We start from the raw sequence: 13,368 nt of genomic DNA, 5'->3' as shown, positions 1-13,368 counted from the left end.
TTGAGTAGAAATTAATCTGTCCAAAAATAATGCATGGGACATGAGTTTTTCATCCATGAGATAAGTCCTCTTTCTAAGCTAGATAATGAGGTACAACACAGGAATATTTTGGTTAAATTAAGCACTGAAAAACTGTAAGTAACTAACAGATTTTCACACAGACAAATTTCATCTAATTGAACTAACTCTAAGTAAGCCTGAATAACTGAACATTGGCATCACTGCAGGTTGCATGGACACAAACATAGTTGATATTTCAGCTATACAAACTAAATTTAATTTCTTGTGTAGTAAAGTTAGAAAAATTTCTTACCCATTCATAAGAAACAATCCAACACCCACGAGCAATTCCCAGCATAACATTCAAGGTACGACGAGGACTCCCAGTAACTACATGACTTGTTGTTTCACACACTTCATTTGAGAACAAAAAGTCTCCAAGTTTCTTCACAACCTGAATTACTGTATTTTGCTTCCTAAAAAAGAAGAAAAGATAAAAAAGCCCATGCAACATTGAATGGAGGAAGGCAGAATTATAAAAGCCTATACATACACCACAAATTAATTCAAATTCACCTCATTGCTTTTCCCACTAAATATTTTTTATCCTTTTCTCACTAAGCCTCTACCTATTTACTAGCCCTAAATTCATTAGCCTCTCCAGAGTCCTAACAGACCCTTTTCCATTATCACACAATCACATCTACTTGCACATCAAAGCCCTTTTGCCCCCCTCATCTATCTTGTCTGTTTAAATAAAAGCTTTTGAGTGCAGAATTATCCATTATGTTGTTTGTGTACAATGCCCAACACAACAGAGCCTAATCCTTTGTTTCTTTTATAGTACTATAAAAAATATTACCAAGGAATGTAAACATGCAGACACAGCACATTTAACAGGTTTTCATTAAGAAGACCCAGATATTCAGCATCTGAATAATGCTGTGTCTAAATTTAGAAAAGTCCTAAAGTTCTATCTGGCTTGCAACCTACACATCTATGCCAATGTTTCAATTAAAAATTCACTTATCCTTAAATACAATTATAATGAAATACATAAAATTAGATCTACATTCCAGAATGGCCATCTATAACTGGAATTCTAATTTGAGCTATCTACATAGTTATGCAGGAGCACATAAATAAATAATTATGAAAACAGGAAGACCTTGGTATCACAAGAGAAAAGCTGTTGCATGACAACAATTTACTGCTTTTATTAATGATTATTTTTACAATTATGAATGTTCCTTAAAGATCTGTAAAATAAAGCAAAATCCTGGTGGCCTCTCTACTCCCCAAACTAACTTGGAAATGTCCATGGAACACAAGAGAAAGCAACTAGTCACAACCTTGAACACAGCCACACTATCACAGTGGTGATCCTTTAAGGCAAAACTTCTGAGGTAATCACAAACACAATGCAAGTGCACTCAGAGCACCGCCAGAAGCCTTTGGGCTTGCTTCATTCTCACTGCATTTAACTCCACAGAAAGGAAGTCTGCTAGAACTCCCAAAATACCCCAGCTAAATCAAACACTACCTAACAGAATCCCAACAAAACTGAAAAAAATTCTTCACAAAAATCGGAGCAATCATTTTTCAAGAAATTTAAAACAAGAAAATGAATAGTGAAAACAGTGCAGCAAATTAATGTCACAAATCAAAAGGTGATATTGTATGTTGACATACTATAAAAAAAATCCTATGGCTAACCCTCTCCCTGGTATGAATTCTGGCCTTGGTTTTATAGCTTTGATTGTTACTAGAATTCTTAGCACTCCCTTTTCATTTTGTGAGCTTTAGCTTGATATAGCCTACAAGTGAATGTTTTTGCAACATTGCAAGTCATAGGGGCTGGCCCTGCCCAGGCTGCATGCTCCATGCTTTACCTGAACCTTTTCTAAATTCTTCCTGTGTCTACGCAAAATTCCTCACAAGGAGAAGAAAATTTTTTGTTGTACAAGTCTTGAATCGAAGATGTCTTACAAACTGCAGAGAAAACTCACCAGTTTATACCTGAGACAGCTGCAAAAACTGGTGGATGAAAATTTACAGCAAAATTTCAGTGAATTTTTAAATCAGAAAATTAGATAGCTGTATGGTTGTGAATCAGTGAGCAGCATTTATTATAATCTCAAAACTCAATGCCATGAAACTACTGAACTCATGCATCTTAAAATACAAATTCTAATGAATCACTTTTGAGGCTGTAGCTACTATTATCTGCACTGTAGTGATGATCCACAGTGACTCTGCATTGCATGACTTGTGAGGTACATTTTATAGTCCTGGTGTTACTAGCATCCAGTCACATTAAATAGAAGAAAAATATTAATTCTCTTTTATGTTTCTGACATGTATAAGTACACTTGTTAATAGCTATTGATAACCTTCTATAAAAAACTTCTGAAAGCATAGCCACTAAGTGCTGTTTCTGAGTATTTATTTCTATGTAACTGTCAACATTTAGTTACAGCAAACCTGAAACAGATTTTTGGGTAGTATAAATATCTTGAGTTTTGAAAAAGAATTCAAAAACTGTAAGCAAGTGTAGTATAAAATATGGAATCGTGTTTTTGTTGGATGTTCCTTATGCTTTAAGACTTTTAAGAGAATGATAAGAGCATGCCAGAAAATTATTAACTCTCTCCCAAAATATGCAGTGGCAGCTGCTTCTAATGTTCTGAAACGAAGTCAGTAGAAAGCCTACAACTGATATTTATTCTGCAACTATTCATATGAAGTAAAATATTTTAAATTGATGCTTCAGATTACGACTTTTTAATTAGAAATAATTAAAATGTATGCTGAAAAGGCTGTGTTGGGCTGAACCATTTACTACATACAACTACTATGTACATTTCCTTCAGATAAGTTCAAAACTTGCTTAAGATTTTAGTGTTATTGCTCTGAACCTTTGTTGATCTCACCTATGGAACTACTTCAGTCTCCACCAGAGAAACAAAATCTTGTATATACAGTGCAAATAACATCAAAATACATATGCACAAACAAGTTTCTAGCAAGAATTCAAAACGAAATAAAGTGCAGAGCCCAAAGATAAATTTAATTATCTGTAAGCATAAAAAATTATCAATATTTAAATTTAAATGGTAGGGTGAATAAAGAATCAAAATGCTTCATACTTACTCAGAAGACATACTTGTCATAACTAGCGTCCTTGTTGGCTAGAGACATGAAAGAAACAAGAAAACATAAAAAATCTGAAAAAAAAAACTCTGAAAAAACCCCCTTAAATTAGAAAATGTTATGTTCAAAAGGTGCAAACTACTTCATAACTATACTATCACCGGGGGAAAAGTCTCTACTTAATTAACACTTATACCAGAAATATTAAACTTTGAGGATATGGAAGGAAGGAAAACCCTTAAATCATGTTTTATGTCAAAGCATACAGTATAGCAAAAGACAGGAATGTAAAGGCAAAATGCAAAGGATTTCCAGCCTAGGATGCCACAGAAATAAGGACAGTATTGGTCTCCTTAGTTTTCATCAGATGGAAAGGAAAAGGAAGCTTACCCACAACAAAGAAAACTGGCAATTTATAATTCCAGTTTCTTCCAAAAGAAAGGTAGAAACTGCTTCAGAAACCAGAAATGTAATTTTAATGGTTTTGTTTTTATTTTGATACTGTATTTTTGGGGGGTTTTGGCACAACTTCAGTATTTTATGTCAAGGTTAAATAAACATTCTTTCAACTCTTCGGTATTTTCTAGTGAATAAAAGTTGTCCAAGTAATATCACAAACAGGACATACTCAAAGAACACAGCAATCTTCAAATCAGCAATTCTGAGACACCTTAAACAGCAGTCCTCCCTTCTCCTGCAATACTCCCCATAGCTTTTGTGAGAAGCAGGAATGCTTGCCCCATACGGACTTAAAATAAACTCGGGAAGAATTATTATTAAAGAGGTCAGAAGAGGAGGAAGTTCATCACCACTGACCATGAAAGCCTCCAGTATGCACAAAGGCAGGACAGAACATCAATTTTAGCAGCATCAGAGAAATACATAACTACACAGAACATGGTCATTAAAAAACATATGTAAGAAGAGGTTTTGATCATCTTAGCTAAGAATTACTCATAGCTACATAAACATGCACAAATATATATATATATAACAATAATACAATAATTTTGATTTTGTAGGAAAAGGAGACTGAATTTTATACAATGATTTCAAAAAATGTCTTCTAATTTTCAAAATCAGTATATGAATTTAAATTACTTCTCCATATAGCTACTGCTCCATATGAAATACTAACTCCCAGTTCTGTCCCCCAGTATATTACCATGACCACAAGTGGCAAGCTCCCAAAGTATCCACTAAAATACAGTTTCTTTTGGACAATGCACTGAGGTAAGAGTATAAAAATATTTCTAATTGGGAGCAAAGGCAAAAAAAAAAAAAAAAATTCAGGGCAACTCATTTTACCTAGTAATGAATCAAAGAACAGAAGAGAGAAATCTGCTGCAATTCCATCTGACCTCTGTTATCAGTACAGAAGAGTTCTCTATTTAACAACCAAGTAACCTCTCACATTTAAGAAAAAAGCTGGAATTACCCGTGTAGACAATTAGACTAACTAATAATGTGCACCATGACTATTCATTATATGAACACTTTTGCATAAATAGAACATGTACCCTTGAGAATGTAGGTTAAAGATAACACAAGTAGTAGTCATTTCAACATACACGTAGCAATTTCATTGCGGTTGTGTACATTTAAAAACCACAAAATCCAGACACTATTTAAGGCTTCAGAAGTAACATAATGCAGCATATTCAATAATTTTTAAGATTAATAATAAACGTGCACTCAGACCACACTATGTGAGTGCTACAATACTTCAAACTGACTATGTATACAATGTGAAAATATAAATCCAAATAACAATAGAACAAAAGAAAAATTCAAAAGAAAAAAGGAAGAAACTTTTGCATTGAAATATTGGAAAGAAATTCTATGCAGTATTTTTGGAAATACACGTGTCCAAATTCTAACTTGTTGCCAGCAATACTTACTGTTGATGTCTCACTCTACTGCTAGTGAGATAGCTAAAAAGAATATGCCCTTATCTTGATCAAATTTGGTTCTATTCTTAGCCAAAAGAATTTCTACTGCATTACTTCCAACTCCAAACAAGCAGTCAGATTTAATTGCTCTTGAAAGTTCCAACTCAATTCTACACTGGAATTTTATATGCAAAGAATCTGAGCAAAGTAACGACAATGCAACAATATATGTCAAATATATCTATCATAACATGAATATATTAGTATTAAGTTATATGCACTCAAAATTTGACAATAAACACTCAAAAAAGGTATCTAATAACACATTGAGGGCTCTTGTGGCAAAAGGGCCCCACATTATTGAACAGGTTAGGTCAGATGATTAAAATCAGATGTGAGGTCACATTATTATGAGTATATGCCTCATACTGTCTTAATATACATTGTAGGATTTTCATACACTCATGAGCATTAAAGGACTCTGGGATGTAACAGACTGGGAAGGCAAAGACAGGGCTTAAAAACAAGCTTTTGCTTGGCTCTGTCCAGTGTTTTTGGGTGGAAAAACTCATCTACATCAAATGTGTATGTTTCAGCATGGTCATGACATTCTCCTCTATTACCTGAAGCCAGCCTCATTGCTATCACAATCAAGCTTCTTGCCTAAAAGTCTGGAGTTAAATCCACGCACAGCAGTTGCACTAGGTTCTTGAGAGTGTTCGTCTAGTATTAGCTCTAAAGTAGATCTTGATGTGTCAGTTCAGAATGCGCAAAAAAATATCCTTCCTCGCAATTTTTTATAAATGCTATGAAAGTATTACTAATCACACCACTATTTTTGCCAAACTTGGCTTAAAAAGAAGCAATATTATAAACTAAGGCCAGTGCAGCTTGAGATCCTACAGCTGCTTCTTCAACTTCAGAGCAGAAATGTTTGTTAGGAGTTCCTTAATACCATGTCTATAGGTAAGTAAAAATAGTGGATCCACACAAATCAGGAAATCTACAGCCTGTCCTGACCTTACCCTGCAAGGTCACCTTTTGAATTGTGGCTTTTATGTTACAACACATTGTGTAAAAGATGATGCAGTGAGAATTCTGAACAAATGTCTTGTCAGTGCACTTCGAAGTAGTTCAAAGACTCAAGAATGCAGAAGGGTGTACACAAAATGTAAAAATTGGAAATAAATTTAATTTCTTCCAAACTACTATTTCATTTGCATTCAGAACTGCATATTTTTGCAAGTTAAAGGTCATTTGCTAAGCAGGCAATATTTTGTTTTATTGCTTCAATAAGACAAGCAGTACTCTTTAATTACAGTTACCAAGTAGAAAACTTAGCCAAACTATGTTCTAATTTTCAGTTCTACATTTTTCAAGTTAATTGCTTTCTCCTCCACCCCCTACTATGTGATTTTTCTTCTGTGCTTTTTGTGTCTGTTTTATTTTACTTGTTGCTTTTATTTGAAAAAAAGAGTTAGCATTTACTTTTCTGACCAGCAAGAAGACATCTGGTGAGCATCATTATGAGTTCTAATGCATGTTTGTAGCAGGATTATTATTAATAAAACACTGGAAAAGGTGGTATTAAGTTAACTGGTCTTTTTATTTATCATTAATCTCTGAATCCTGAAGAGTTGCATATCCATACACTGAATCAGAGCACACGCTTCTTTCTGAATTATTTTTGAGGTCTGGAATTCAGACTTCATTATAAATGACAGCTTCAGCTTTCCTTTACATATTTCTTTAGAAGCACTGTTGCATTAAGTACTTTAGAGTCTGCCAACAACAAGATTTTTCTAAGTCATCTGAAATATAGAACATTCATTTCAGTAGCTAGAAGGAAACAGTACTTGTAAATTTCCCCAGTACTTAAAAGTGATAATTCCTATTTGTTAACTGACCTACACCACAAAAGAGGTATCCAACATCAAAATGTATTCCTTCTGTCTTCTAAATTTGAGCTGGTGTTTCTTGGAGCTGAAGGACAAGATGAAAAAGTCCTGTTTTGTACAACCTGCTTTTCTAGAAGGTGAACTCAAACTTTGCTTTGTAAAGCATGTTGTGAGTTCTTCTTCATAAGTGACAAATGAATAAAAATTAGACCATAAAATGTTTTCCCAGACTAGCTCTCAAGAATAAAGTGTATTCATGCAAAGAATTGATTTGACAGGAATAGGTTTAGATTTGTTATTGGTTAAATTCCAGCCTATGTACATTAGATCTTATTTTATCTTTGTATCAAGAACCCAGGTCTCAAATATTTTTCAAGAAATTATTTCAACTATAGGACTTTTAAATTGTCTATTATTTAGTCCAAGTTCTTCTCTTGTGCCTTAGGGTTGACTGAAGTTCTGAAAGAAATAAGCATTGGAGTAGTCTCAAACTCAGATACATGTTTTAGTGGAGTGAAAAAAGAGATCTTCAACTTCAGGACTCAACAAGATACCCTAAGTGGTTTGGCCAATATTCAAGGGATAAAGAACTTTTGGAGGCAGGCAGGAAGAAAACAGTACATTTGTGAGCAAAGACAGTTTAAAGAAGAGTATATTATACTATTTTATAATCTTCAAATCACTTTTTTTCTCTGCCTATTGTAGGTCTATCAGATGGTTTTGAAATTGCTTTACTACCCTTATACTCAATTTTGTTCTCTACAACTGCATTTCAGAAGTAATAATCTTCAGTCTTATTAGTATATGAACCAAAAGACAGAGGTATAGGTAGCATAGGAATATTTAAAAATCAGGTTAATTTCACTCTGCTTGTATTTAAGAAGATTGCAATGAGGACCCAAAACTTAAAGGCTGTTTATAGAAACAATTTATAAGTAATACTACATTAATTTATTCAAGTAATTGTGGCTCATAGCTGAAAATAACTGGTAATTGTAATGAATGATAACTATTCAGTATTTTCAAACAGCAATTATTCAAAGCTGTAATTTAGTTTCTGGCTGGCCTTTCTCTTATCAGTCCTTTGATACTGATATTTTGACTCACCATTGTGAGTCATTGGGCAGAAGAACTTAGGCATAAAGATACATTTCCCTTGTGCAGAGTGTAAGCATGGAACCATTTTAGGAGGGAAGGAACCATTTGGCATCACCCCAACTGTTACATGGTGCGTTTGCACAATTGTTAGCAGTGTAAGGTTAATTTGGATAGTTGAAGTCCTCTGGAGATTGCCAACTATTCAACAATGAGTGGGATTCGAGGTGAAGATGTTTGCAGGCCAAAAGACTCAATCCAGGATTGATGGTAATTTTGTGTTAAGATAAAAGATTTTAAATTCAGTAAATACTTTGCTGACAAGACTGTAACCCACTTGATGGTGATCAACAACCTGACTTAAAGCTTTACAGCCTTCTAGACCATATGGTAAACAAGTGGACAAAATTTACTTCATGCTTTTAAGTGCAACAGCAATATCAGGAAGGGTATAATAATAATTTTTTAGAAGCCCACAGAGACTTTTTTTAGTATCTTGAAGGAAGGAAATATGTGAAACACAAAAGATTTTTGTAGTGCATATGTAATGTGTTGCAAGATTTTTTCCTGTTTGACTGATTGCATATTTATATTTCTGTTCCACACAGATTTGTTTGTCATAATTCAATTCCACAAAGATCACACCAATAATCTATCAAAAGTTTAATTTCAATGAAGAAAAGGATGGAGAATGGAAATGGAAATTTCCAGAGAAAGGATGGAAATCTGTCAAATTATTAAAAAAATCTTAATGAGGAAACATCAAATGCTGACAAAAAGGAGTTTAGGAAGTCTTTTGTTCAGATTGATTTTCAACAATTTTCAAGATCTGCAAGACCATAATTTAGAAAGGAGACCCATTAACAAAAGGATTTCCAGTAGAGTTATTGCCAGATACCAATAGGTTTACAGAGGCTGCTCATTTTTCCAAAAGTTAAATTAAAAAAAAAAAAAAAAAGGGATCTAAGCAGCAGTTGCTTTTCCTCGTGATAGTTGCTGATTCCAAGAGGGAAAAAAGTTTCAGTTTTACAGTTATTCTCTGCCAAACCAGCTGCAGTCCAGTGGATTATGTGGTTTTCTGGCATGATGGTTGTGAACACAGTACATATCAAAATCAGAAAAGAACAGCATAGATACATATCTTCAGCAACGAGGAATGCTTCAAGCATGGACTCTGTGGTCCGACTTCTTGCACAACATTTCTGTAGTGTTCCCCCTCATGCTCTGAGCCAGAAAGCCGCATTTGCTTTTTGCACCTAAGCCTTCCATCCACCATTACATCCAAGAGTGCCACAGACTTTTATTCAAAAGGATGGAGATGACATAAATGTACTTCAAACTTGAGATTCCAGGATGTTACTCTTGGTGCTTATCCTTATCTACCATTCACTATAGACAGATCTTGATCAATTTGCCTAAAATTTGTAACAAAAAGATGTTCTGAATTAACATGAAGCTGCATAAACAGTCTCTTAATCAAAACTCACCAAGCCTACCAGCTTTTTTGGAAAAACAAAGAAACAGTGAAATGGGGTTTTTTCCTTAATTTTATGAAGACAAAAAATTTCAAAACTCTCCACTGACTTAAGCCTCTATGACTTTCAGAAGAAGGTTCTAAAAATAACCAATATGCCAATTTGTTGAGCAAACAACAATTTAGTGACAATTTTATATAAAAAATTGGGGAAATTCAGTTCCTGGATCTTTCCTATCCTGCCTTCTAAGAAGACAAGCTACAGTCAACCACCTCAGGTTTCACTGTCACAGCACATTTCCAGTGTTCCAAACAACAACACATACAAGAGTGTGAACACCAGCTGCAAGTGTCCCTGGAACAACAGGAAACAGCTTGAGCTGAAAGGAGCATGTGCCTTTTGCCCTAGAAAGGCACTGATTTTAAAAGACACAGTTTCAAAATTAAGCAATAGACCACAGTACTTCAGTAGGTGGTCCCAAAAAGCTAATATGAAACCTGTCATAAAGGGAATGATTTCTAGGGACCCAAGGTCATAAATCAACCCATTAGGTTCATCTACAAGAGATAATCCTGTCAGGAAAGGTAGCACCCCTAAGGGGTGGTAACAAAGCTGTTGACATTAGGATATGGCCCAAAGCTTGCAATGTAAGGTACAGCAGCAGATGCCAAGGGTATGGTATGGCTTCTGTCCTGGAAGCCCTCCACTTGATGTGGGAGAAGTGTGGGGGACAAATTCACTAGCTAGAGAAAGTCCAGAATCAGAATTGCATTGTGGAGTTTGAGTGAAAATGGGATTAATCATATAGAAGGATTTTTAAGATTGTCCCTAACCATGGGATTCATAGGCATCCCTCATGGTGCTATTCTCTGACCACCCCCATAACAGTAAGCATTTTCCCCAAACCATAAAGGTAGGTAGTTCCAGTCTTTTCTTTATTAATTGTAATGGAGCTTGCATGCTTCCACCTGGTCTAATTCACTGTCTATTCATTTGTGTCTCAAGTCAGTAACATTTCAAGCATCAGTATTTAAAATATGTACCTATTCAAAGCAACTGCAAGTCAAAACTGGAAGGAAAACATAAAACAATGTTGTTCCTGAAACCAATACAATCTAAGACAAGTCTATGAAAGCCCATATAAAATATGGTCATAAAGTCACTTTCCTGAATGTCTGGCAAGATGCTTCATGTTTTATAGTTACAGATTTTTCCAGAAATTAACATTTGTTTTTCCATGAATAAAGTAATTTTTAAAAGGATTGTGATAACAGGATCTAACAATGGCCTGCTTCATGCTATTTGTTCTACAGCACGAGCTTAGATTGCTTGTAAAAATCTTCTCTCAAAAAATCTTTTAAAATTCAGTGTTGATGTACCTTCACCCAAATCCAAGAGCTACAGAAATACGAGCCAAGATGAATCTCTTTAAAAACAAAACAAAGGAATTTCAGTTAAGTCCATACTGTCTTCTTTGTAAAAATATGTTTTTAATCATCCCTCATGATGCTTAACTGGTTTTTTCACATGGTTAAAGAGTTTCTTCTTTTCATTCAGAAAACAGTACTTTTAAGGTTTTTTTACTTTACAATTTATTCCAATTGCATTTCTAGTGATTTGAGACTTTTGATGTGAGACTCTTAGATGCCTTAAAAGATATCCAGCACCTCTCATATCCCTTTAAAAATATAAAACAAATTTTTATTTAAATGAAATGGCAGTTAATTGGTTAACATTAGTCTCTGATCTTTTTAAAATACAAAATATTTAATTTGTGACATGCAACAGATGTTGCGATAAATATAAACTTTTTTGTGACAATAAGCTGTGAAATGAGCACTCAACAGTTCGCCACTACTGCAAACGACGTGTTTGAATACATCTTTGGCTTTAAGATGAATTTTAGTTATTTCATTTTGTCCTCCCTATGCAAAGCAACAAAGAACTATGCATCCAATTTCATGGAATAATTGAGAAACACATCACAATGCATAAAGGGTGTGTTTTCTCCCTGCAATCCACTATCATCAACTTAGATTTCTAGACCAGGGAAGCCACCTGCTGACATTCACAAGCATTAATTGACAGTGTTTATCCTTACCAACTCTGTCTCAAAACTAAGAGTGAATTTTATAAATTTGTCTGCATGCATTGACTTTGAACACACCAAAAGTCCTGGTTTTGGGGTAGTGGTGATGCGTTTTCAAACTCAAAAATCTTTTTCCTGAAGCTATTAAAGGTTCCTGAAAATCTTATCTTCCCCAAACATGCATGCAGCTGCCATTATAAACTGTTCTGTCTCCATGGCTTTTGTTTGTTGACAGTACAATTTTACATATATTTGATTTGACATCTCCCACATTAACAGTACAATAAGCATGCCTATATAAAGAGTATAAATAAGGAAACTATTAGTACTTTAACCTAAAATTGTGATATACAAGTATCTGAACAAAGGGATTCTTAGTTTTGACTTCAGCTAAAACAGAATACAAGAAACTCAACCAGCATGAGGTTTTGAAGAAAACAAAACCCTACCACAATAGCACAGCAGAGAACAAAAAACCCATAGCTTGATTTCTATTTAAGAAACTACAAATAAAAAATTGAAAGAACCATAGCAGTAAATAATGTTAACACCTAGACCTAAATATTTTTGTTTCCTAAAAGATATTTTTCCTTGGCTTTTTTAATATTTATCATTACATAGTGAACTCCAAAGACCCACTGATGTGCATTCACTGTACTGAATGAATTAGAATGGTAGTGTTCATTGAAGCACACACCACAGGGAATGAGTTGTAACTAAAGTACACTAATTATCTGGGAACTACATTCAGCAAGCATCTCAAATATTTTTAAAGAGGCATTAGATTTCAACCCCTTTTTCTATAAAAAAAGATAGCTGCAATTTACATAGCTGTCTCTTATTTTGGGAAGCAAAGTAATGGATTTAACAGATCACACTTATAACAGATTCCCAGCAATATGGTCTGTCTGAAGAGTCACATAGCCACATTGGTGGGAATGTTTGTACATGTAACTGTCTAGGAAATGGCATTTCTTTTACAGTTGTATTTTTAGCATAGAATTTCTTTTAAGATTTAAATAAGTGTTAGGAAATTCTTTATAATAGTGCGATTCAATAAAATATTACTTTAAAAAATATTTGCACCATTTCTCTCCCATTTTTTCTTTAGGCAAAGGAAATTAACTTAGGTTTTCTAACTTAACTTTTACATTGCCAAAAGTCAGCAAAAAAGTTGCAATGTTTAAGCCATAGCCACTGGAAAAAAGTATTAAATAAAAATGGTGTATAAAGTTTGGTTGCTTTCATGAAGCTCCAAGAACATATTTTGATTGGTACAAGAGAGGCTTTGCAATATAATTATTTACAAAAATGTACATAGTCTGGTCTTGCTTAGAAAAATATTCTCTTAAAATTTTAACTTTTCAGTGCAACAGTCTCATTTCCAGACATAGCACCTGGTTAATCACATAGCACCTTTTTGTGAAGTTCTTTTTTTTTCCCTTTCCAGTCAAATCCCCGTCCTTCCCCAAAATTGTCTCCATATGAACCTGCATAGTCAAGATGACAATGAAAACCTTTAAAATAAGTTTAAAAAGCATTCATGATATGAATGAAACTGTGTACTGCTATTTTATTGATATTTGATAATATTTTTAATATTACCAAATTATATCATTTTAATTGATATTTGATAATATTGATAATACCATTTGGGTGAAATGGTATTATCACTAAGCTGAAATGGGTGGATAAAAGAACTTTTGGCACCATTGGCACTTTCAGCCAAAACACTGAATAGAAATTTTCTCTAGCATTCACTTAGC

At 34.1% G+C, this 13,368-nt stretch overlaps 1 protein-coding gene across 1 annotated transcript in view; it reads right to left on the bottom strand.

Moving 5' to 3' along the window:
- MCPH1 (microcephalin 1) overlaps positions 1-13,368 on the bottom strand; it is a 120,170-nt gene that overhangs the window by 85,415 nt on the left and 21,387 nt on the right. Inside the window, exons 10-11 of the mRNA XM_058019943.1 lie at positions 3,154-3,191; positions 314-476 (exon numbers count right to left, since the gene is read on the bottom strand). Of these exons, the coding sequence (XP_057875926.1) occupies positions 314-476; positions 3,154-3,191 (201 nt within the window). The remainder of the gene's footprint in view (positions 1-313; positions 477-3,153; positions 3,192-13,368) is intronic.

The sequence above is a fragment of the Melospiza georgiana genome, chromosome 3 (assembly GCF_028018845.1).
Source record: "Melospiza georgiana isolate bMelGeo1 chromosome 3, bMelGeo1.pri, whole genome shotgun sequence".
Taxonomy (NCBI): domain Eukaryota; kingdom Metazoa; phylum Chordata; class Aves; order Passeriformes; family Passerellidae; genus Melospiza; species Melospiza georgiana.
The sequence above is the reverse complement of the archived record's forward strand: the minus strand, read 5'-3'. Positions and strand labels throughout refer to the sequence as shown.